Raw genomic sequence first — 23,108 nt, forward strand, 5'->3', positions numbered from 1 at the left:
GTGGGCATAGTGGTGTTGGGTTGACGGTTGGACTCGATGATCTCAGAGGTCTTTTCCAACCTAAATGATTCTATGATTCTATGATTGCATGGAACGGAGAGGTAGGGTCCTCCCACAGCCATGAGGCCTTTCCTTGCTGAGAGCTAGTGTATTGCTAATCCTTAATTTTCTGTTGATGTTACATCTTCTGTTGAACTGAAGATGAAACGTGCCATGAATGCGGAGAGAATTAACTATGCCCTCACTGGCTGTTTGAACCAAAACTGGTTTTTGCTTCAGTCAATTGTATCAGTAACTTATCCCCATTATTCTCTCATTGCATGTTTCATCTTTGGCTTTTTAGCTTTGAATTATCCCAACACCTTTACTCTACGTAACTGAGTGTTGACAGTACTGTCTGTTTTATGGGTTTAGTAATGTCTTGCAATGCGTTGAGGAAGAATTAAAAAAGGAAAATGGGAAAATCAGTTGCTGAGTGTCTGTTTATTGCCAAGTTCTTATTTTTACAAGATAAATCTTCCTACTAATGGAAGAGCAAGTCATAAACGTACTTTATAAAATCTGTGTTAACCTACAGTTTATTTTGAGAAGTTAAAGAAGAGGTGAAGTTCACTGCAGACAATAAAAAAGCACTATTAGTTTAGTATGGAACTAAACAAAAAGATTGTATGGGGCATAACCAACATTCCCTTTAGCCCATGGAAGCGGAAGATAGTTTTCTTTGAAGCTGGACAAAATGTCTCTTGCCAGACTGGTTAAGGGTCTTGTTATGAGAGGACTGTCATTGGCATCCTTTGCTCGATCAAGGACTGGGGGCACCACTGGCCTGTTGCTCCTGCTTGCTGTTCGTTTGGAAGCCCAGTCCAATTGCCTCCTTGGATTTACAGAGAAAAAAAAAATAGGAGATGGTGGTGGTTAGTGCTATTAAAAAACAAATTCCCTAGAATTCAGTAGACATCTGTGATGAAAGTTTTATACGTGATCCAGCTCCATGTTTCTGTAATTTAGTGAATTGCGTGCTTGGCAGAACAGGGGAAGGAGGAAATAATCTTACTATATGCAAATGTGTTACTTGCATGTATTCATTTGAATAAAGATAGCAATAACAAAGTAAACCAGAAGAAATAACAAAGTAAAGCAGAAGAAAAAAAGAAAAGGGAAGAACAAGACATTGAAATCTACAATTACATTTACACAAATAATCACATGTGGTAAAGAAAGTTTCTGTCATCATAAGGATCGTACTTTGAAAGAGCTACAGCTCGCTTCACACACAACGCTCTCAAAGTGTGCAGTATTTCTGTTCAGGTAGCTGCTATCTGGTATATGCCTCTCATGCCTTCTGCATTTTGAACGGTAAAATTATTTTCAGATAACCACTTTTTAAAATTGTGTTCTGATAATACATACACTGCAGGCTGATCATAGCTTAGGTGCAATATCAGTGACTGGCAGGATGAACATAACTCCACCTTCCGATCCTGACTCCTTGTATTCTCTCTAATGCTGCGTGGTCAGGCATCACTGCTGCTATGCTGCGTTGGAGATCTCCGTATCAGATCAGGATACCCGTGTGCTGCCTGTAACACAAGCGTGGAACAGAAAACAGGCTCTGCTGCTAAGAACTTGTTATCTGCAGTAAGAGACATCAACGTAGGAGCAGAAGCATGGGAAGAAGTGAAAGCAAATAAGGTGGTTTTGACCATTGTGACAGATGAGTGGTCTTAGTGCTTCAGCTGTTGGACTCTGGGATTTTTGAGAAGAAATTTTCAGGCGGTCTTTGATAAATAAATAGTGGACGTTACTGGTGTTTAGGGTGCCCTTCCTGCATGAAGGGTCTGCCTGCAAGAAATAAAAAGTGTTCTCCTTTGACAGCTTTAACAAGTGGATGATAAAGGCTGGCACACTTAGCAAATCAAAATCACTATCTCGATAACATATGATGAATATTAGAGACCTTGGTCATGAAAGGGCTCAGAAGTGGGAAGTAGCATGAGCTTTTAAATGAAGGAAGGGAGGCTCTGGAGGAGTGTAGAGAGAAGTGCAATGACAGAGTAATAAGCTTAAAAAAAGTCTTTGCAACAAAGTTGCACCATGGAGATAATGTACTTAATGATGAGTTGAGGGTGTTTTATATCTCTTGGATATGATTAACTAGAAAGAAAGTCAGCTTAAAGATGATGTGCCAGGAGGATGAGTGACAGGTGACCCTGGAGTGCAGTAAAGAATAACATGAAAGGACCGAGTTAAGCATTAGGAGCGAGACCCTCTGTATAAGGATTGTGGGTCTGTTGTCTTAGAGGTGAGGCAGTAGGTTTAGAGGGAGTAGTGGCACAAAGGCATCTCTTTGTGGAGGCTTTTTTGGTTGGTTGCTTTGAGGAAGTAAAGGTGGGGGATAATGGCCACTGACATGTACAAACATGATTTTTTTTGACGGTGGAATTGCTGAGAGGAAGGTGAGGATAGACTGTGAAGGAGGCTGTCAGAGTTGCAAGATTTCATCTGGCAAAATTGCAGAAGAATAATAAAATTAGAAGAAGCGGGACCACAGAAGGACCTGAGATTTGGCATAGCAGGTTTGGCAGAGGTGGTAGCTGGTGGCTAAAGAGCTGAGTAAAGGGAGGCAAAGCTGAGATAATCATTGCCTGTTATCCAAAGGAGAAAGAGAAGACAGCAGAGAAGACTAAGATGTCTTCGACTTCAGATTATGTGGTTAAAGGATAGGTGGCTAAATGAGATGGTGATGAATAGAGCACAAAATCTGCAACAGTAGGTCTTCCCTTACAAGTATGTGAGGAAAAAAATAAATTATATCTTTTTAATATATGTATATCAGGAGTGCAGTCAGAATCTTAATCTTGAGTGTTTGGTGTTGTTATTATCTTAAGCTGCCAGCTGCATGTGACAAAAAATCATATGGAAGGTGATTCTACTCTTCCTTGAGGAAAAATAAACTGAATCTAATATGCCTAGGTAATTAACTTAATTTTCCTTTGTTCCTGCTGGACACCTTTTGTGGCATTAACATCACCTGATGAGTTGCTAGGAGAAGGGGATTGCAAGAGGCTGGGTTGGAAAACTCTTGTGCAGTTTGCTAGTTCTCAAGTCGTGAGGTGCTGCGAGGCAGTATGTGGAGCGCCGAAAACCCCCCTGAAGCGCAGAGGCACCTACGGTTCCAGACAGCGTGCTGCAGCCCCAGCTGGGTAAACTCACCGTGTGGCTAGAGCAGCCTGCTCTGCCGAGGAGAACTCTGGGCCTTTTTAGTGAAGAAAAACCCCCAAACGTTTTAATGTGGTGGGCTGCACTGTTTCTTTTCACAAGCACCTATAGAAGTTAGTCTATAACAGGACTCCTTGATTATTTTTCCTGCATCACACAGCCTGTGTATCATCTGAAGATGCAGAGAACAGGCTAGAGATGTTTGGGGTTTTTTTTCCCCCCATTTGAATGAATAGTCTTCAAAAGAAAATTGCAGGTGGAGAGGGGGAAGAAATTCTGAGTAGAAATGCTTTTGGCATTTTCAAATTTTAAATGGGTAACCAAAAGTGCAGCTTAAAACTACATATGAACTGCAGATAGTAAGTACTAAATTTTAGATGCGAGCTCTGGAAGCCGGAGACTTCAGCGTGTGATAGGAACTTGGAACGGTCAGTCACGTTTCTGGTTCAGATGCAGGAGGCAGGGTTGTCCTGAACAACAAGCAACTGCTGAATTCTTCGTTAGTGTTCTTTAAATAGGTTATTACGTTTATCTTCAGAAAGAGAGAGAGACTTTTGAGATTATATTAAACTAAGAAAACAAACTTACAAAATACACAGGAACTTTTTATTAAAGTATTTAAAAGGATTTTCTCTGGGTATAGCAGAAATGTTCAGAATTGAGGCTCACTGCATAGATTTCTTACTGATTGTAAGCTGATGACTTATGCTGAAAACCAAACCCAGACTAACGTGTCCATGCATCTTCTGGGCTGGATCTGGCTCACATCTATTGAGTTAAGTATGTGAACAGAGCAAGTGCTTGTTTGTCTGTGCCTGTCAGCATACACATACTTGCGCTCCGTGCGTGCACATGCACATATGTGGCCCTTTGATTCCAGGATCTTTCACTTGAGACCATGTAGAAGCTGACACTAGGGGAAACTCCAGCAGTGTGTTTCAGGATGTATCTCACTACATTAAGCAGCACAGATAATGACTTAACAGACTTAATTTAAAAAAAAAAAAAAAGAAAAAAGTCCTTTTAAAGAATAAAGTGAAGTGGGTGGTTTTTTTATTATGGCTCCCACTGTTGTATCTAAATTTTTGTTCAAGGTTATTACTCTAATATTTTGTTGGCCACTGGTTGTTTTAAGGGTAACATCTGTGTCATAGTAAATGGATTGAATGAAACATCTCAGAAGAATAGTAGAATCGTGCGATTGCATAACTGTTGCTGATTCACTGTTACAATGGGAAAATCCCATTTCTATTTTAGTCTTTCTACCTACGATCTGCAAAGAATGCATTTTCTTACTTTGATTGCAATTTTGACATTTAAAGAGATGCTTACTGTAATGAGGCTTCTGTTTTGTTCATTATGAGAACATTTCAAGTATTTACATAATTAGAATATTAAAAGACTATATCATAATGTAGAAAACAATTTAATTTTTGCTCTCATTTTAAAAAAAAAAACCCAAACAAAACCAACCCTAAATGCAAACTCCCACACGCAAATCTTCTAGATTGTTCATAAAGCACAGATATAGGAACATGTGGAATAAAGAAGCTTTATATAGTTAAGAAGGAAGAGAGGGGAGCCTTTTATTATTCTTGTTCAGAAAATGTTCTTTTTAACTTACTAACTTTATGATTGTTTTATTAGTGAGGCAAATACAAAAATGGTTATGAGGAAAAAAGTATAAATTCTAGCGAAGATGATGCCTGTAACTGCTCTTAACAAACCAACTGAGAAAAGATAAGACTCTTGCCCTGTTTTGAGAAAGCTGCTTGTTCAAGCTGTACTGAGTGCAGGAATTATAAAAACAAAATAGGATTCTTGTTACGCTCATTTGCATGTTAAATATTCTGGATGTTTTTCCAGCTCCCACTTATTTCAAAGCAGTCCGAGTGTCTGAGCTCTGGGAACAAACCAAATGACTTACAACGCTCTTTGGTGTGCAGATGACCCCTTTCCTAAAGATCTGCTAGTCCAAAGTGGAGCAAGTTGATGATTGTACTCTTTGAAATCATAATAGGCTGCTGGGAGAAACTCTTTCCTTCATATCAGCTTCGGAAGTATGTGGCTGAAGAGAATATTTCAGAGGGTGCAGATAAGCAAACGGCATTCATTTGCTCGGTGATGAAAGTAGTTAACATTACTGTTTTCTTCGTAGTCAAATTTGAAATAGCTTGAATGTGTAAAGCAAATAATAAGTAGCCCAGCAGTGAAGTGCTTTAGACTAAGTTCAGTTGCTCTTTAAATCAGGCATTAGCCTGTGCTGTTTAACACATACAAAACGCCTGTATGAGGATGAATTTCAGATCAGAAAGTTGGTATTTTAATAGTTTAGTGCTCTATCCACTGCAAACAAAAAAAAAAAAAAAAACCCCACCAAAAACACAAAAAAAACCCCCCAACAGATCCGTAGGGGGACTCAGGGATTTTGTCAGGTGATATCTGTGTCAAAATAAATGAGGCAGCTCGTTACAAGGAAAGTATCCCTAATGATCCATTAACATTAATGGGCTCCAAATCCTTGCTCAGAGAAGAGATCATGAACCTTCTGGACAGTTGGGCAGTGTCACCTTTAATACTCAGTAACAATCAAAAGGCAAATGGTTAGGATAGGAACAGAATGAATTACTGTTATGTCTTTGTAAATCAGTAAGTGTGTCCCAGACTTTTTTGCACGTTTTATGCAATAGTTAGTTTCCCTTCTCAGGAAGGAATTAGTAGAGCTAGGAAAGGTGAGAGTGAAGGGAAACAAGATCTGCAATGAAATGGCTTCTGTACCAAGAAAAATTAGGCAGCACCAACTCAGTAAAGCTGTGACAAAGTTGTGTAAAGTTGGGAATGGGGATTATGAATAGGAGGCAATTGTTCACTGTTTCTCTGAAGATGGGAGCTGAAGGATAAAGTGAAACTATCAGGCAGTAGGTTTAAAATAAAAGGAAGTGTCTTTTCATGCCATACATAATAAGGTGTGGAGCTCATTGCCACAGGATGGTGGTAGAGGTCAAAAATATAAATGTACTCAAAAGAAGTAGGACAAATTCAGAGAAAAGCTCCTCAGAGGCTGGTCAGCATAGACTGTGGATGCGGCCTCTGCACTGGGGTGCCCGAAGTTGTAGAGCCCCAGAAGCTGGCAGGCTTGCCTTGCTGCTTGTGCTCAGTCTGTCTGCAGCGGGCCACCGTCAGAGATGGCACCGTGGGCTTTGTATCTAGCCTAATGCTCTTTACCACCTTGCCTCCTTTCAGCAATTACAGGTTATAGCTGGCCTTTAATTCTTTTTCTTTCTCTCACACGTACACTTTTCTCTTACTCCTCCAAGGAAGTACCTGTTTCTTTCTCCAAACCTGGTGGGTACATTGGTCCTCTTTCAAGCTGCTTGATTTTATTTTTCCCTGGAAAGCTACCCCTGAAGTCTTGTTACTCTTCCTGGGAATGCTAGTGCGTGGTTTGTTTAAATGCATCAGCCTCATGTAGGCATGCATCTTACTATATACCTGTTGAGCTCTCCTGACTACCTGTGGTCTAACTGACACGCCCATCTTCCCTGGAAGCTGCGGGGACATCCTGTTTGATTTCTTCTTTCCCCTTGTGTGAACGTGGCGCCAAGCAGATCTAATGTTGTCACGGTCGTGTGTAGTCAGGGACACGGAACGGGGGTGGGGACTGTGGTACGCCAAAGCCCTTGAGGATCTTGTCTGTAAGTGTGACCAAAGAATGATAGTGTATCTGGCAGGAAACCTTTCTTCTCCGCTCTCACTCGTGCATAAATTTACTTGCATTTCTCAGTTCTGGAGGGGACAGGACAGAGCTACTTTTCCTTTCTCCCACTGCCTCTTTTCCAGGAGCAAGAAATACGTGCCTGGTAGGTCCATTCGGGTACCTCTCTGTTCCTGTTATTGAACCCCTACATTAGGGGAATGAAGAAATATCAGTAGGTGCCTCGAATAGGCTCCTTCAACCTCTTGAAATTCCTAAATAATAGAAAATTGTTCATATTTTAATATTTTAGCATGTAGTAAAGAAACCGTTTTATTTTCGTGTGTGAGATCACTGGGTGCAGTCTGGTTTTGCCTTTGTTCTGCTAACTAGTTTGATGGATAGGTCAGGCAGAACCTTTTATAAAAACTTTTTTTTTTTTTTTAGATTATCCTACCTTTTCAGGTAGGTTGAGTTGAGGAATTTTCATACACCTAGACTTCTTCCACCCACATGGGTGTGGTGGGATTTAATTTCTGAGGCTGTGTAAGTGCCATGGGAGTTCAAAGCAAGTACTGCTGTTCCTATTTCCACATCTAAATCACTTGTATCTAGTGTACAGAAGCGGAAGCAGGAGGACTATGTTCTGGTCTGCTCATTTGGTTCTTCCCAGGATAGTGCTGGGAAGCAGAAGCTGGATGAAGTTACTTTGTAGTGCGTAGCTGGCTTGTAAGCCTAACAGGAGCAGTCTGCATTGGATAATAATATGTTCATTTAAACAATGCTAATAATCAGTGTCCATTCTTGGGATGTGCAAATTGGAATGTACAATGAGTTGCAAGTACTAGGGAGCCTTGATAATTGAGGAACAATTTGCTTAATTATGTTGTTCTTAGTCAATGTATCATTAAAACAATGAAAAAGTTAAATGATTGTTTAATGTTTGACAGTGTCAATATTTTCCAGTCTCCCAGATAATTTAAAGTCAGGATACATGTATTTGGAAGGAAAAAAGAAGTTACTCTAGAATATACATGAATAGGAAGTGGATAAGAATTATAAAGACAAGGTTATTTAAAAAAACCAAAAACCAAAAACCACAACATCACCTCTTTTCCCCCCCCAACTAAACAACAACAACAAACCACAACTACTTCATTTATTGCACTAAAATAAAAAGTTGGACTATGTAATGAGGGGGCTTAGTGGAACATGGTACCTGTTGTACCTCTGCATTATTTTTATAGTCGTAAGGGATCTGCCATTGCAAAAGCAGTGTTTTTCCTGTTGCTTTTCAGATATTAAGAGAGGCCAGTTCTTGACTGGTGACTAATCTCAGATGTTGAAGTGACCTTGGTCAAAAAGGGATGAATACGTGCAAGTGCTGACTCAGGTTACCATATTCAAGTAATAACCTATAGGACTTTGTCTGCTCTTGATTAAAACAACAGATTTGTGTTCTTAGCTGTCTTACTGCAGCTGTCAGCATCTTTGTTCTTTCTGTGACCAGAAAACAGGTTGGTTAAATCATTAAATAAGGCATAACCTCTGTTTCCAAGGCATACTTAAGAAATTTATTACAGTTTGAAAAAATATAAAGAGATTGTAAAGACTTATATATAAATACTCTGAAACAAATGTTAATATCCAGATGTTCTTATGTCCACTGATTTTACAGTTTTGAATTAAACCCCCTGACTTTTCTCATCCTCTGTTAATAAATTTTTTTTGGTGGTATCGTAAGACTGTTTTTTTGTTCTAAAAAGAATGCTTTGCTTCTGTGTTTGCAGATGCTGTGAAGGCACCGGTCAGTTCTTTACAACCATCTGCTGAGTTACCCTTGCCCATCAACACTTCACCGCCTTCCATGCAAGCAGAATCTTCCCTACCTCCTCCTTATCAGCTTATTAACATCCCCCCACTGGAGTCTTCCTCTGGTCAAGAAGATCCTCAAGACTACCTACTGCTAATAAACTGTCAAAGTAAAAAACCTGAACCTATGAGGTAAGTGACGTTTTTTTCTTAATAACACTTATTTGTATTACAGGCCAAGAATGTGCTAAAACCACTTTTTTTTACTGCCGAGTCATTGAACATTTGGATGTACGTAATCTATTGGGGGAAGCTGCCTGTAACTTTTGCTTCTTTTCTTTCTATGCTTCAACTTTTTGCAGCAATAGTAAGGTATTTGATCGATGCTAGACCCATATCGCATTCTTCAAAAGTGTGGACAGCAATTGCCAGTATGAAGTATCAGATCAATGCAGTGATCCAAGCATTTCATTTTAGTTTGGTGTGATGCATGGTACAAAGCAGAGAAGTACCCTTTCTTTAGCCACAATCTGGTGTGTTTAGTCCAGTCTAGGTCTAGAAAAAGCTGGAGAAATTTAGCCTTTCTCCCTTCTGGTATTTGGTGCCCCAGTTTTGCCAGTTAAAGTTCTCATGGAAGGGATTCAGTAAAACGTGATATTTATTATCACCTGCCAGGTTACCACTGAATATAGCAATCCTCAAATGATATTTTTTGACTATTACTAACATGGTTCAGACTCTCAAGCAAGAGTAAAAGATAATTATTTTATGATAACTAAGAACGCAGGAGACTTAAACCACTTAATTTCTGTATCCTGAATTTCTACTTTTTTCCAAATAACAGATATTTAAAAACAAGCTCGAATAATCTTGTTTCTTACTGGTACCTACACAGACAGTTCTCCAGAGAAGTGTGCAATAGGAAATTTTAAGGAAAGAATTGAGAACTTCTACTGAATTAAATGTATATTTATTTCTCCAACTGCTACTTCTAACTTAAATAGATGTATAGCACCTCCTGCATAGCAGGATATGATATTTATGGTAGCTACCTGGGAAATATCGCTATGGTTTTTCAGAATGGATCATGGTGGCCATCCCTGGAGCAGGCTGCCCAGGGACTTAGTGGAATTTCCGTCCTCCGAGATTTAAAAAAACCAAACCAAACCAAAACAAAAACCACAAACAAACTTGACTGGACAAGCTCCTAAGGAGCCTCACCTGACTTTGAAGTTGGCTTTGCTTAGGGGTATTGGAAGAGCTGGACCAGATAATCTCCAGAGGTCCCTTCCAACCTTGAGTATTCTGTGGGAGAACCTTATAAATCTCTCTGGCAAGCTTCTTTTCTGCAGTAATTTAAAATAAAATCTGCTGGGATATTTCCAGCAAAATAAACAAAACGTCATACTCTTTTTGTGATTGCAGACAAGTACATGGAAGGCTGAGGAAAGCTTCCTTTGAAAGTGTTTTCGTGAGTGTTTCACATACTCCCTTAGGGCCATACCTTTTAGTGGCGGTGCCTTCTTCATCAACACCTTGATGCTCTGCCAGTTTTACCTGTGCCGTGTGCTCTCTGCTCCCTTGGCATTTTTATCTTGCTCTGTTGTGCCTGAGGAGTTTCCTGCTCCATTTACTGATGATTACATGGTAGAAAAGTATCCACCCTTTACAATCTTTCTTATAAAACAGAGGAATGAGCCTACAGTTCCCCCAGAGTATGGAATGTGCAGGTTACGGGCAGCACGGCGTGCCCCAAAGCCTCCTGCAAGAGAAGGGGAAACCCAGTGTCTGCTTTCTCAGTTGTAAAGGTTTCAATGTTTAGTGATGTTTAGAAGCTGATGGTGCCCAAGAGGTATGTCACCGTTCCTGCTAAAAGCTATCAAAAAGTTTGGTATCGTTTCCAGAATGGCTTGGCAGAGAAATCCTGACTTTTCATTTCAGCGCCCTGGCTCATCAGAAGTGTGCCTGAGTGCCCGTTTGCTTCTGCGAGGGATGGGCGCAGAGTGGATTTCTAACACCACCACATGAAGTGTGTTTTTAGGAATGACCAAGGTTGGGATGTGTAATTGACGTTCTGACCTGACTTCCACGGTTGCATGACGTGTGGGTTAAGTAGAGGGAATAAAGTCTGAGGAGACCATAAAGGGGGGCAGAAAACGCGGCAAGGTATAGAGTCCATGAATAGCCTGCAAAATTTCTTGAGGAAGACACTGGTGACACAGGAGAGAAGGTATTTGGGTGTTGGGGAAGGCAGAAGGTCCAATAGAGATAAAATGTTGAGGGAACTGAGAAAGAACTGAACAAAGTCTTTGGGAGTGTAGAGATTGTTTAAGTAAATGATGTTTTTATAGGAATATTTGAAGACAGTGAAACATTGGCATTGTGATTGTTTGGAAATTATATGGGCTTTAGTGTATTATATTTAACTAAATTCACTAAATAGCTATGTCCTTTTATTAAGAAAGCTGTAATAATGAAAATTCAGAATAATAGTTATGCTGGAGTTTCAGTTCCACCTAAAAGGACTGCTTATGTTTCATGTCTGGTACAGTAGGTACTCTGCTGGATTTGGGCTGGAGTATAGAGGATATAGACCTTTTCCTATGGAATTTGAGCTTTGTGTATCTGCGTAGCATGTTACTAAGATGATCAGTTAGAGGGCACGCTGTGCACTACCCCAACCCGCATCTCCTTACAGGTGAAGAAAAAATTAAATGGCTACATCATTTTCATATTAATTTCCAGTCTTGGAACAATTTGTCTTTGTATCATACAACCTTTTTCCTTAGTGTAAAGTGCAAAGCTTAATAGATGTAATTAAATAGGCAGGTATTGTTACTTGAATGGTTTATTCCTATGACGTTTTCACTTTAGACTTTAAAGTTGCCAATATGCAGAGGGAACATTTTCTGTTCTAATTTTGCATGTTACTTTATAGATAATCTGGGAACCACTGAATTTTATTTCAAGGCTTTGGGGTTCTTTTCCAGGTGAGGTGGGTAACTGTGAAACAGAGGAAGTATCCGAGCTGCCTCTTTGAAATTTTTAAGAATTGTGGTGTTTCAGAACTAACAAATAATTCTGAAATGCTTCATTACGGTGTCATGCAATGCACCGCGTACTGTTGTGAGAATATCTTGGACACGGCACTTGCAGCTGTAATAATCATGCTGTATTTTGTCTAAAATAGTTCTATGCTCTGATCACTGTTGACTTGAGAAAGAGCATTGTTCAACTGTAGCATTTAGTGAGATTTTAAGGTTTGTATTTGGATCCTAAATAAGAAAATGCAGCCAAAGACTGTTTCCAAAACCCTTATTGTTCTGGCTCACTGGAGAGGTATACTGAAATACTAAATGCTGTCTTCCTCATCTTTCCTATGTATGTGAATCAGCCAAGGCTCGCCCTTTCTCTCGGAAGAAGGGCAGGAATACCTGCTATTAGAAGATTTTGAAAGTAAAAAGATTCTACTGCAGTGAGTGAACAAGTAGCCATTCTTGGAACGTGTGAGAAATTAATCACAGAGCCATTAACTTGCCTGAAAATATTGTTTGTTTGAGATGCATCTTGCATGGTGTTCTGTGAGTTTTAACAGAAAAACTATGTAACTTTGGCTTCCATTTTCTGGAAGTAGAGCTGGTTTATTATTTATTTATTTATCTATCCACATTTTTACTATGCTTGCTGTTTCTATCCCAGATTGCTGGCACACAAGAGCAGTTTTGCTGCCACTTTGTTCATAGTATTCTGTTTAATCAGTCATATAGATTCCTGCAGATGGAAAAGAATCAGCTCTAAAGGATGGGTGGTCAAGCCAGACCGAATACAGCATATTCAAAAATGGGGTGATCACCCCTCAGACTAAAACACTTTTAAAACTTTTTTCCTGGGTCTCTGTCAGCAAGTAGTTTTTAGTACATGGAGGCAGGCTTTTCATTGGGCTCCCCCTGCCTCAATGCCCCACCTCTTCTCTGTGCATCTTAATGTCTGGTCCTTGTAGATCAGCAGGCTGTATAGTTATCTCTTCTGATATGTGGAAAGAGGTGTCCAGTCCTAGCACTGAGTAAGGAATAGCATTGCCACTTAGCATAATTTGCAGATATGTGATGCCCACATGTGATAACACTGAATTCATGTCACAGTCATCCTCTGCTTGTAGAGTGAGGAGTTTTCATTGTGTTATATCCAACTTTGCCATTATTTTAAACTGAGGTGTAAAAAACCAGTAATACTTATCTTAATAACCAATTGTTAATGGAATATTTAAGCCAATTGATTTTTTTGTTGAGCTGTTCTGAAGTGCGCGGGAAAAATTTAAAATTTTCAGGTAACTTTCTTAAGCGCAGAAGTCATCAAGCATCCTGCATCTGAAATCCTTTTTAAAAAAAAAAAAAAAGCAGGAATCCCTGAACTCTAGTCCTAACCTAAATTTTCTTTAAGTAACATGAATCAACTGTGCATTGTAGGTTTTCAAAATTGTACGGTGTGTTCTTATTATAATCAGTGGTTAATACTGACTCTTGAAAACTAGTTAAACTTCGAAGGCCGAATTCCCTGTCTTCATTTTGGCATACACTGCTTTCTTGGCCTGTGTTTCAGAGTGTCTTCAAACTTGGTCTTGCGAAATCAGATTGGTTACAACCAATTGATACTCTGAAAACTATTTCAATAGACTAAGAAGTTGATTCCAAAAGATTACTTTTAAAAACGTGAAGTAAATCAGAAATGCCCTCTTATAATAAGAAATGTCAGTTGTTGCCATCAGCGAAGCAAATGACAGGCCTGGCTGCCTCATGTGTCATGGTTTTTGAAAGTCTTCTGTTTTCACAAGTGCTTGTGGTCAAGAAAGAAGCAGCAGCATTCACTTAGACCCAGAAAAAATGCCCAAATTTAAAATGATAGCATTTGTTGCTTACACGTGATGGGTAATCCTTAAGCGCTGGCATCATATATGTGCTGTTGTTGCATTTTGAGCTTTGGTTATATACTCCTGCATGTTTGTAAGATAAATGTAGTGTTTATATTTTATTTCTGTAGTTTTGGAAGTGTTTTCATTTTAAAATATATCCTAGTGAACTGGAACTAATAATTTTGGTTCTACAATTGATTGTCAGTGTCCAGCTTCTCCAGACTGCCCACTTTATTTTTATAGCATATAAAATACAGCTCACAATCCTTCCCATACTTGCTCATGTAAAACACATGTGCCTTTTGCTGGGACTTTGGTCTGAATGAATACCACAGAACTAGAAGAGTACGTCTAGAAAGTGAGGAACTCCTGAATGAATCCTTCGAGTAAAGAGCAAGGGCTGCAGCAGGGGCTAAGCTCAGAGTGTTACTAGTCACACAGTATGTTCACAATTTATTATGTACTCTGTAACCTCATGTAGTTCCTTCAGTCCTGTGTGCTCTATTTTTTGCAAGTGTGTTAAACTTTCAGTGGTTCATTAGTGAATTTTTGAAGCTCTGAGGCAAACGAAGTAAACTGTTACCAAACGAGAGATGCTTTTGATGGTCAGCATTGTAAGGAACATAGGAAGTTTCACTTCCTTGGTTGTGCCAAGGATAAATACTTGATGAGAACATTCCCTTCTTTTTGGGGGGTCTATTAAACTAAATGCAGATTAATGTTCAGAGTCACCCAGAAACCAATTCCGACCAGTGAGACAGAATTTAAATCTATGTTTAAAATAGTAACCAGAGCAAAATTAGTGTACTTTTTCTAATGAAAATAAAACCACACCAAAAATAACTAAGAACAAGCTAATAGAAAAAGGTGATATAATTAAAGCCAGAGAAGAACTCTCGTAAGCCACTCGGACTGATGGAAGATGTATCTCTGCCGTTAAACATTACAAAAACCAGTTGGTTAGGTGAATGACATTTTTCTTGACTGCAGATGTCCAGTCTAAGCTAATCACATTGGTTCCCTTGATAGCTGGCAGAGAGGCACTTTGGGAGTGATTCATAGGGTTTAGATGGATATCTAAGAAGAACGGATTGTGTTTCACACAGTCTCCATTTCTCCAATGACTGCAGAGGAAACCTAAATGAATAGCTAAACTGGATTCCTTTCTCCTCAGGTTACCAGAACCCCGGGAGATAAATCCAGCTGTCCTCTAAGAAAGAAAGTTTTGTGCGATCTTATCGACAAATTGAAATTTGAATAATAAATTCTGGTTGTGATCACTTTGAGGTAGAGCGCCTCTTAAAATAAGGGGAAAAAAATGCTTCTTGTGGTAGTCATGCTGTTGATTTTTATGCATTTTATTCCTCGGAAGTTTTGTAAACTGCATGGTCCAGTTGCTTAATAGAGCTTAGCAAGAGTAGTATAGCAGCTATTTGTTGATATACACGCATGCTGAAATATTTACATATGTATGTATAAATTAACACAATGGTATGGCACTGTGGTAATGAAAATAGGAAATACCATCGTATGATTGATCAAAAAGTGTATGGACTGCATTAACTCCGCCTGTGTTAGTATTTTGCCACTGTCTTGACTTCCATTTAAGCAAGGACTCAGACTGATAACAGATTTTCTCTGCCTGGAGCAGGTAACTGAGGAGGTTTAAAAAAAAAAAATGCTGTGTTTATTTTCTATGTAAGTTTACTGGTACTGCTCAGTACCAGTATTAGAGTGCTATTCTCATAAAAGATGGAATGTCCAAAGAAATCAAAGGTAAACTACTGTGCAGTTTTATCTAACAACACTGCCTTAATTAGCATTCAAGACAAAAGCACTCTGTTGCATGTACATACTATGGATCCCCCCCTATTTCCCCCCGTTTCCTCCTATTTCTGTTCTTATCTGTTATTTCTCTCTCCTTTATGTATTTCAAACCAGTTTTACTATGGTCAGTAGATAACTTTAGGCATGCACTTAAGGGTGTTACAAGCAGTCGTATTTTTTCCTCTAACTTTTTTTCATACTGATTAGAACTAGCAAGTACTGTAAACCCAAGGATTGAGCGTATTATTTTTACCTTTAACAGTGCCATTAAAGTGCTGCTAGTTTGCAGTATGGGTTAAAAAGAAAATAATAAAAAAATCCCCCAGCCCCCAAACAAACACTGCTCTAAATTGACATCACGGAAATCACTTGCTTTATGAAACGTCAACTTGTTGTTTAGCTGCTGCTAAAGCTTCACACTTGTGTTGTCTGTTTCACATGCATGGATTTGTATCTATGTAGTTACTTAGGATCCTTCTTAAGTACTACTGTTTGATTAATAGAGTTCCTGTATTTCATTTAAAAAAAAAAAAAAAATTGGAAGACACTGATAGACTTTTTAGTTGTTTACATTTTAAATGTTGTGTTTATTATTTGTAATGTTTGGTTTTCTTTAAATGTTCATCAACATTTTAATCTTACAATCTTATGTGTAGATCTCATGCTGACTCGGCAAAATCCAGCTCTTCTGAAACAGACTGCAATGATAACGTGCCCTCCCACAAAAATCCTGCTCCATCAGCGAGCAAGCATGCTGTGAATGGCTTTTTTCAGCAGCAAGGTGTCTATGACTCTCCGCCTTCTCGTACTGGACTGACACTGGCAGACTGCAGCCTTTATAACCTGCCTAGGAGTTACTCACAGGATGTTTTACCGAAGGCAGCGTCTCCGTCTGGGACTGATGCAGAAGGAGAGCAACATGTTTTCAATACACCGTCAGCAACATCTTCATTAGACGCACAGATGAGGCACATCTCCATTAGCTATGACATTCCCCCCACACCTGGAGGTACTTACCAGATTCCACGAACTTTTCCAGAGGGAACGTTGTCTCAGACTTCAAAACTGGAGACTATTCCAGATATTCCTCCACCTCGGCCACCAAAACCTCACCATGCTGCAGATCGATCTCCTGTGGAAACATGTAGCATTAGTCGCACTGCTTCAGACACTGATAGTAGTTATTGCATCCCTACAGCAGGCATGCCACCCTCGCGCAGTAATACCATTTCAACTGTAGATTTGAATATCTTTCGTAAAGGTCAGTATTCCATATTTTATCCTGCTCTTCCAGAATTTTTGTGTTAAATGATGTAATCTTGTGATGAATGATGTGATATGAATGATACGAATGGGCTGAATGATATGAGGGGCACATCTAGCCTTTAAAAACAAGCGTGTTGCCCTTCACAAGGTGGTCTGCGGTCGTAATGCTTAAAATATGTAAGAAAGAGGAAAAAGAGAAGATTATTAAAGGAAACCATCAAAACAGCAAAGCACAGAACATCGATAAGGGATGTATATTGCACTGTGGCATTCACTCTTAGCTAAAAATATTTGAAGACCTAGATATGTTTAAGGTGTTACTTGTCTTTAGAAAACAGCAGTGAAGAACTAATCATCTTTTTTTTGCTAATAAGCTCATATAGCTGAGTTCAATACTGCCATTATCAGTCTTTCAGAACAACCAAAGTAAGGTTAGCTTATAGTGGTCCAAATCTGCAGAAGCTGAAAGTGTTTCATGAAGGTCAGTGGGACTTGGTGTATACCCAGAGCTTTGAGATCAACCCTGATCTGGTGATTGTTGCCACCGACCTTTGTTTCTCTCCTGGTGGTAGATATGCATACTGCAGTTTTTAAGTAAAATTAAAGTTATTCCTTATAGTTGCCTAAATGTTGGTATTCCAGATGTGCATTTTTTTACTGTTTTTCCTTTAGCAGCTGGGTGTATTTTGGGTCCTAGCAAATCTGGTAGAGCTACTTTTACTTAAAGAATTTGGTGTTTCTTGGAGTGTTTTTTCTGCCTGTTTTTTGTTCCTGTTCTTATTCTCTCAGATTGAAACTCAAGAAATGGAGCAAGAGGTAGAGATTGGGAAGCTGGTATTTGGTTACAGAGAGCAGTTGTTCTAGTCTTGTTAACCACTCTTGGGCTAAGAGTTTCATTTTTTTCAGGTTCCAGGTTCCTGAGGCAGGTGGGCATTACAGTATTATTTTTAAAGTGAAATTTTAAGCTGGTTAGAGTCGATGCTAATGTTAGAGGGGATTTTAAAGGAGCATTGTTTGAGTTGTGTTAGGTACAGGATGGGAGGCTGAAATGAGGAAGGGGACGGGGACAGGGCTTTTAGAGGCAATATACAGAATAGATGTGATCATACAGGCACTCAGATACTATTATCTTGTTTGCCATTCATTTTGTAGGCTGAGTGTAACAATATTGGTGGTTGTTAGTGTTTTAAAATTATGAAGTAATACCCTGAAAGACCCTTGTTTGCTTTGCTTATCTTTTCTCATTTTGCAAAGTTTGTAAGTGAGTACTCCTACACTAAAGCTGAGATTGTCAGCCTCAGGAAAAGTAGTCTTTCTGAAAATACTGTTTTAATTTGGCACTTGATAGCAGAAGTGTTTATTTTTCCTCTGAGGTGAAAATCTCCAAAAAACTTCAGAGCTTTTTTTCAGGGCAAGGCGGGGATAAAACCCAGAGTTTGACCACAGTTTCTGTCTTGGCATCATCAGGGCATGCCTGTTGCAGGGTAAGGCAGCCTGTTGCCTGCATGGGTGAGCAGGACCTGGGACCTGGGAGCCAGATGTCTCTCAAACTTCCCTGTCCACCAAAGAAGCAGTCACAAAGCTGAGGACCTTCTTAATGCGGACTGCCAAGAGCCAGGACCCTGAAAATGGAGAGATCTTCGGTTCCGTAGCAGTTTGTTCAAACTGAAAGCCCCTGGAGACCACACTGGGGAGCTGAGAGCAGGGATTTACTGTTCGTGCAACAGGTTGAATCCCATTGAATCGGCATTTTCCAAGGGAAGGGCGTTCAGTCAGAAAACCTTTCTCTAGACCCCAAATCACATCTGCTGTTTGTTTATTTTAGAATAGTTTTTTCATGAGGGCCCAGTATCTTAAAACCCACTCTTACACTAAATTCTTACAACTGCCTATTTGAAAGGAAGACTTTGCTGCTTCTTTAAAAGGAAAAAATTACTTTTTCTTTTCTTGTCATGGAAAAAAGCCACTATAAGAGCTTCAAGTTGTGACTGATGAGTGCTAAGTTTGTTTGTGAACACGGTCCTCTCAAGTATATAGATAAAATCTATGAGCCACAGCCTCAGGAGGTGTGTTTGTATGCTCTCAGAAGCAGACAGTAAATAACAACAGACTGTGGATGCCTGGTGCCAAGTGACAGGAACAGGGATGATAAATAGCCACTTTCTCTTCTTGTTTCTTTAGAAATTAGTTCTCAAGACTGTTATGATATTCCACGAACGTTTCCGAATGACAGATCTAATTCATTGGAGGGCTTCCATAACCACTTTGTAAGTATGACTTAATCTGATGAGAGGCGACAGTGACAGTGCTTGAATGCTCTTTGTTCCCATGTAAAAAAAGCAAGCTGAACAGTGTTTGTGATTTTTCAGTTTCAGCAGAATATATTAATCTGAGTAGATTAGGTTAAAAAACTCATATGATTCACAGCTGATTGCATAACTTATTTTGTTAAAGGAAATATATGTTAATTCTAGAAAAACAGAAGCATGTTGACAGTGGGAAGTGTTTCAAGTGAAGAACTAGATGAAAATTATGTCCCAATGAATCCCAACTCTCCTCCACGACAGCATTCCAGCAGCTTCACTGAACCCATCCAGGAAACAAACTATGTACCAATGACACCAGGCACGTTTGATTTTCCGTTATTTGGAAAGCAAGTCCCTCCTCCTGCTCACATGGGTTTCAGGTCCAGTCCAAAGACCCCTCCCAGACGGTCAGTACCTGTTGCAGAATGTGAACCACCGCCAGTGGATCGGAACCTCAAACCAGACAGAAAAGGTGAGGAGAATGTCCAATAGAAGTTGATTTTTATCATCTAAGGAAATAATATATCTCTTCCAACTTCTGCTTGGTGGAAAATTATCATATTTTCAGAAATTCTAACAAAATAATTTTTATTCTGTGAGATAGCCATAACATAAAGGAATCCTAGGATTCTTTTTAACCGTATTAAAACATCACAGTAACAATGCCAAATACAAGCATAGGTTTAAATTTTATTGCTGTAGTTACTAATGAAAAAATGATACAGAATTGCTAACACTCAGAAGTGTCAGTTTTAGTCCTTATACATAGAAGACAGCCAGCCGACTTGTGATGGAGAGAGAGCACACAAGGCATTGGATAGAATACAAATTTATAGCCATAACAAGACTTGGTACAGGATCAGTATACATTTTCATTGTATGAAGTAAAAGTTAAAAATACCTAAAATAGTTAACTAAGTTACTTGCTTTTGATGTAAACAGTGTTAGAAGAAATTAATTGTTACAACAAGAATGAGTTGTATATTGTGCTGCTTTTTAGTCCTACTCAAAGTATGTGATGATCTCACAAATTTTTACATAGAGTAATTCTTACAAATGTGTTCAAATGAAGGAAGAATTAGATTGAAGAAATAGTGTTTACTACTAAGTAGGTAATGTTAAGACCTCCTTTCAGCCTGTAAAAGCAAGGAAAATCACTTGATGGTGGAGCTGCTTAATGCTTAAATGTTAGTGGCCACATGGGGCAGTCACGGGAAGATGTTTAACATGTGGGCTGTGAGATTACCATATATATTTTCCTTGGGATCCAAATGGGAGGAGAGAACTGCTAATTCAAGCCAGCTCTTAAGATAGGTTTGCTTTATCACAGGAGCTGGGTGCCATGCTTAAATTGAAATTTGTATAAACTGTAGTAGGTGAAAATTTCCTTGCCTCTATAGAGTGTGGTAGATTAAACAAAGTCATAAAGCAAAAGGAAAACTAGCTTTATGTGGAAATATTTTAAACTGCTGAATGTGTGGAAGATGACTGTTATGAGTCTGAGGAAGCTGCAACAACTTCAATGACACAATTGGAAAAAAAACCCAAATTTTAGAGGCCCCCTTCAAAGCTGTCCTAAAAAATTAATCTCTTGAATCTGGTGCGTACTGGGTTTACTTTTCCTTAAAATAAGGATTATTTGGGTGACTGATGTTCTTAAGAAACAACTGTGTCTATAAGAGATACTTGTATAGAGAATCACTATTAAATAGCTTAGACTTTCCAGTCAATCTAAAATGTTTTATCAGCCAGCCTATCAGAAATGCAGGTAAATGCTTAAGGAACTTACTTCCCTACTACGCAGTTTTTCAGAAAAGATAACTAACTTGTAGAAGTGGGAACTAAAGAACATTAAATCAAATGTCTGCACTATTTTATATTCGAGTAAGTCCTATTTTTAAAATTATGTGCTTGAAAAATTAGTATTTACACTGAGAATGGCTGACTTCATTTTCGGGAAAACTCCATGGCAAATATTCAGATGATCCAAAATATTCACTAACTAAACCTTTAAATTAGTATTTTTACCACTAAGTGAAAACAGCCTGTAATTAAGTGAAGCAGATAATATCGTTATGATATAGATGATCTTGGTGTGAAATGGGAAGTACCACATCTCATTCTGGCTGTCCATCTTCAGAAAACGAGGCATGGCCTTTTTCAAGACTGTGGCTCTCTGCTTGTGTCTAATTGTTTCTGTGTTACCAGACAGTAGTTTTGTTTAGTTCTTAAGAAATACTGGACAGTAACAGATTGGTGAAAGCTGATACTGGAAAATATTCTCAAGATAAACACTGAACTGCTTTAAAATATTTTCCTTGACTGGCCAGTTTGTGTATTTTACTGATAAAATGTTTGACCTTCAAAAGTAGTAAATTTCTATGTTGAAAAGCTTCTCACTTTTGCTGTTGGCAGCGCAAAGCAGTCGCACAGATGTCTGTTGGGGCAGCATCGTTGCTTTTGCATCTCTCTTCTTGAAACTGAATTAGTGTTTTGCATTCTAAAAGTGGCGTGTAAGGCTCCTGCTTTGCTCCTCTCCTCAAATGCTGTACAGCTAGAAAGACCTAGCTAACATCAGGGAAAAGATTTTCAGATATACTAACATACCTCTTAATGAGCGTAGCGTGACTGGCTGTATTTTTTGCCTGTAGACTTTTAGAAGCTGTTACCATTGTAAAATAATATGATTATTTAATATAATGTAGAAGGTAAAGTAATTTTAAAGTAAAACTGTCCCCAAAAGTAAATATTATATAGTAAAGGCTTAGGAGCTGAAAAAAACTTTGTGAAGAACTTGAGCTACCAAGAATGGTAATGATTCTGATTTGTCACTGAGGTTTTTATCTTAGTAACACACACACACTGGCTCACTCAAATTTTATCAAGTGTACTACTGCGAGTCTTCCATTGTTGTGAAGCGCAGATACGATGACACACATCAGGATGCTAATATATTCCCATTTCAGTAGCTGAGTTCTCCATGCAAATAACTCCTTCCAGAAGTACCTTTGGGAAAATAAAACTGCAGTTCCTTTTGAATTAAAATAGGATAAAACTCTTGTTTTAGTGGACCCTTACCTAACTAAAACAAGTGTGTGCTTTATATTCTACTGTGTTGCTTTTCCAGCTTTCAAGTTCTCGTAGCAACTTCTATTATCAGGTTGTTTCTGCTTATATAAATGTACTACAATGGTATTCTGCTACAAATTAGTGCATAGAAAGTATCAAGTTGGCCAGTACGTTGAATAAAACTTAGGCAGACATAGAAAGGGAGGAAATGGTACCTAAAATAGTTACCTTCTGGGTATTGCTCCTTTAAATGTTTTGGTTTTTTTAAATATGCCATTGGTTCAAGAATTACTGTTGAAGACCACTGCTGCTTCTCTAAAAGATGGTATTACTGCAGAGATCAGGTGTGTAGGTGATAAGGCCTCCAGGTATATGAGGGCCCATCTCATGTTCTGTCTGAAGAAGCTGCTGTATCTTTTTTTTTTTTATTGGTTACAGATCGCTGCAAAATGTATATCCTTAGCATCTCCTCTCTTTTTCTTTGCTTTAAGGGCTTACTGCTTACAGGCAGTATAGTTTCACAAGGGTAGAAAATGGAGGGCTCGGTGATGGCAGTGGCCATTCTGTTGCATATAGCCTACTCCCCCCTCTGCTGTTTCTGTTTCGTAAACCTGAGATGAAACACATACTCAGTTACTTCTGGTTCTGCTGTCTTTGAAGAATAATGTGTCGGGCAGCAAGGATCTGGCAATCTATCAGCAGCAGTGACTAATGTGTATGTCTTCACAGCTCTGATATAAGCACCTGGCATTCTGGATAATTTATTAAATTGTTAAAATTCTCTAAATTTTTAAGAATAGGTACAGTTATATAGAAGTAGCGACTGTGACAGAGGACTGAGTTATGGAAAAAATCAATAATGTGGGTAAACTAAACCTAAGTAATAAATAGGTCTCAAATTCACTAAAGTACGCGCGCATTCTTCTGAGGAGGGTACTTGCGCACCCCTGCTGTGAGAGCCTGAGGCTCTTTAGTCTTCCCTTCAATAGGAGTCGCCTGGGCCGGG

General features: G+C 38.9%; 1 protein-coding gene across 1 annotated transcript in view; it reads left to right on the plus strand.

Annotated features, from left to right (window-relative positions):
* GAB1 (GRB2 associated binding protein 1) overlaps positions 1 to 23,108 on the plus strand; it is a gene marked incomplete at its 5' end in the record, with an annotated part of 101,576 nt that overhangs the window by 61,430 nt on the left and 17,038 nt on the right. Inside the window, 5 exons of the mRNA XM_009290325.1 lie at positions 8,704 to 8,917; positions 12,120 to 12,200; positions 16,118 to 16,722; positions 18,909 to 18,994; positions 19,202 to 19,505. Coding sequence (XP_009288600.2) covers positions 8,704 to 8,917; positions 12,120 to 12,200; positions 16,118 to 16,722; positions 18,909 to 18,994; positions 19,202 to 19,505 — 1,290 coding nt within the window. The remainder of the gene's footprint in view (positions 1 to 8,703; positions 8,918 to 12,119; positions 12,201 to 16,117; positions 16,723 to 18,908; positions 18,995 to 19,201; positions 19,506 to 23,108) is intronic.

The sequence above is a fragment of the Aptenodytes forsteri genome, unplaced genomic scaffold (assembly GCF_000699145.1).
Source record: "Aptenodytes forsteri isolate BGI_AS27 unplaced genomic scaffold, ASM69914v1 Scaffold125, whole genome shotgun sequence".
NCBI lineage: Eukaryota > Metazoa > Chordata > Aves > Sphenisciformes > Spheniscidae > Aptenodytes > Aptenodytes forsteri.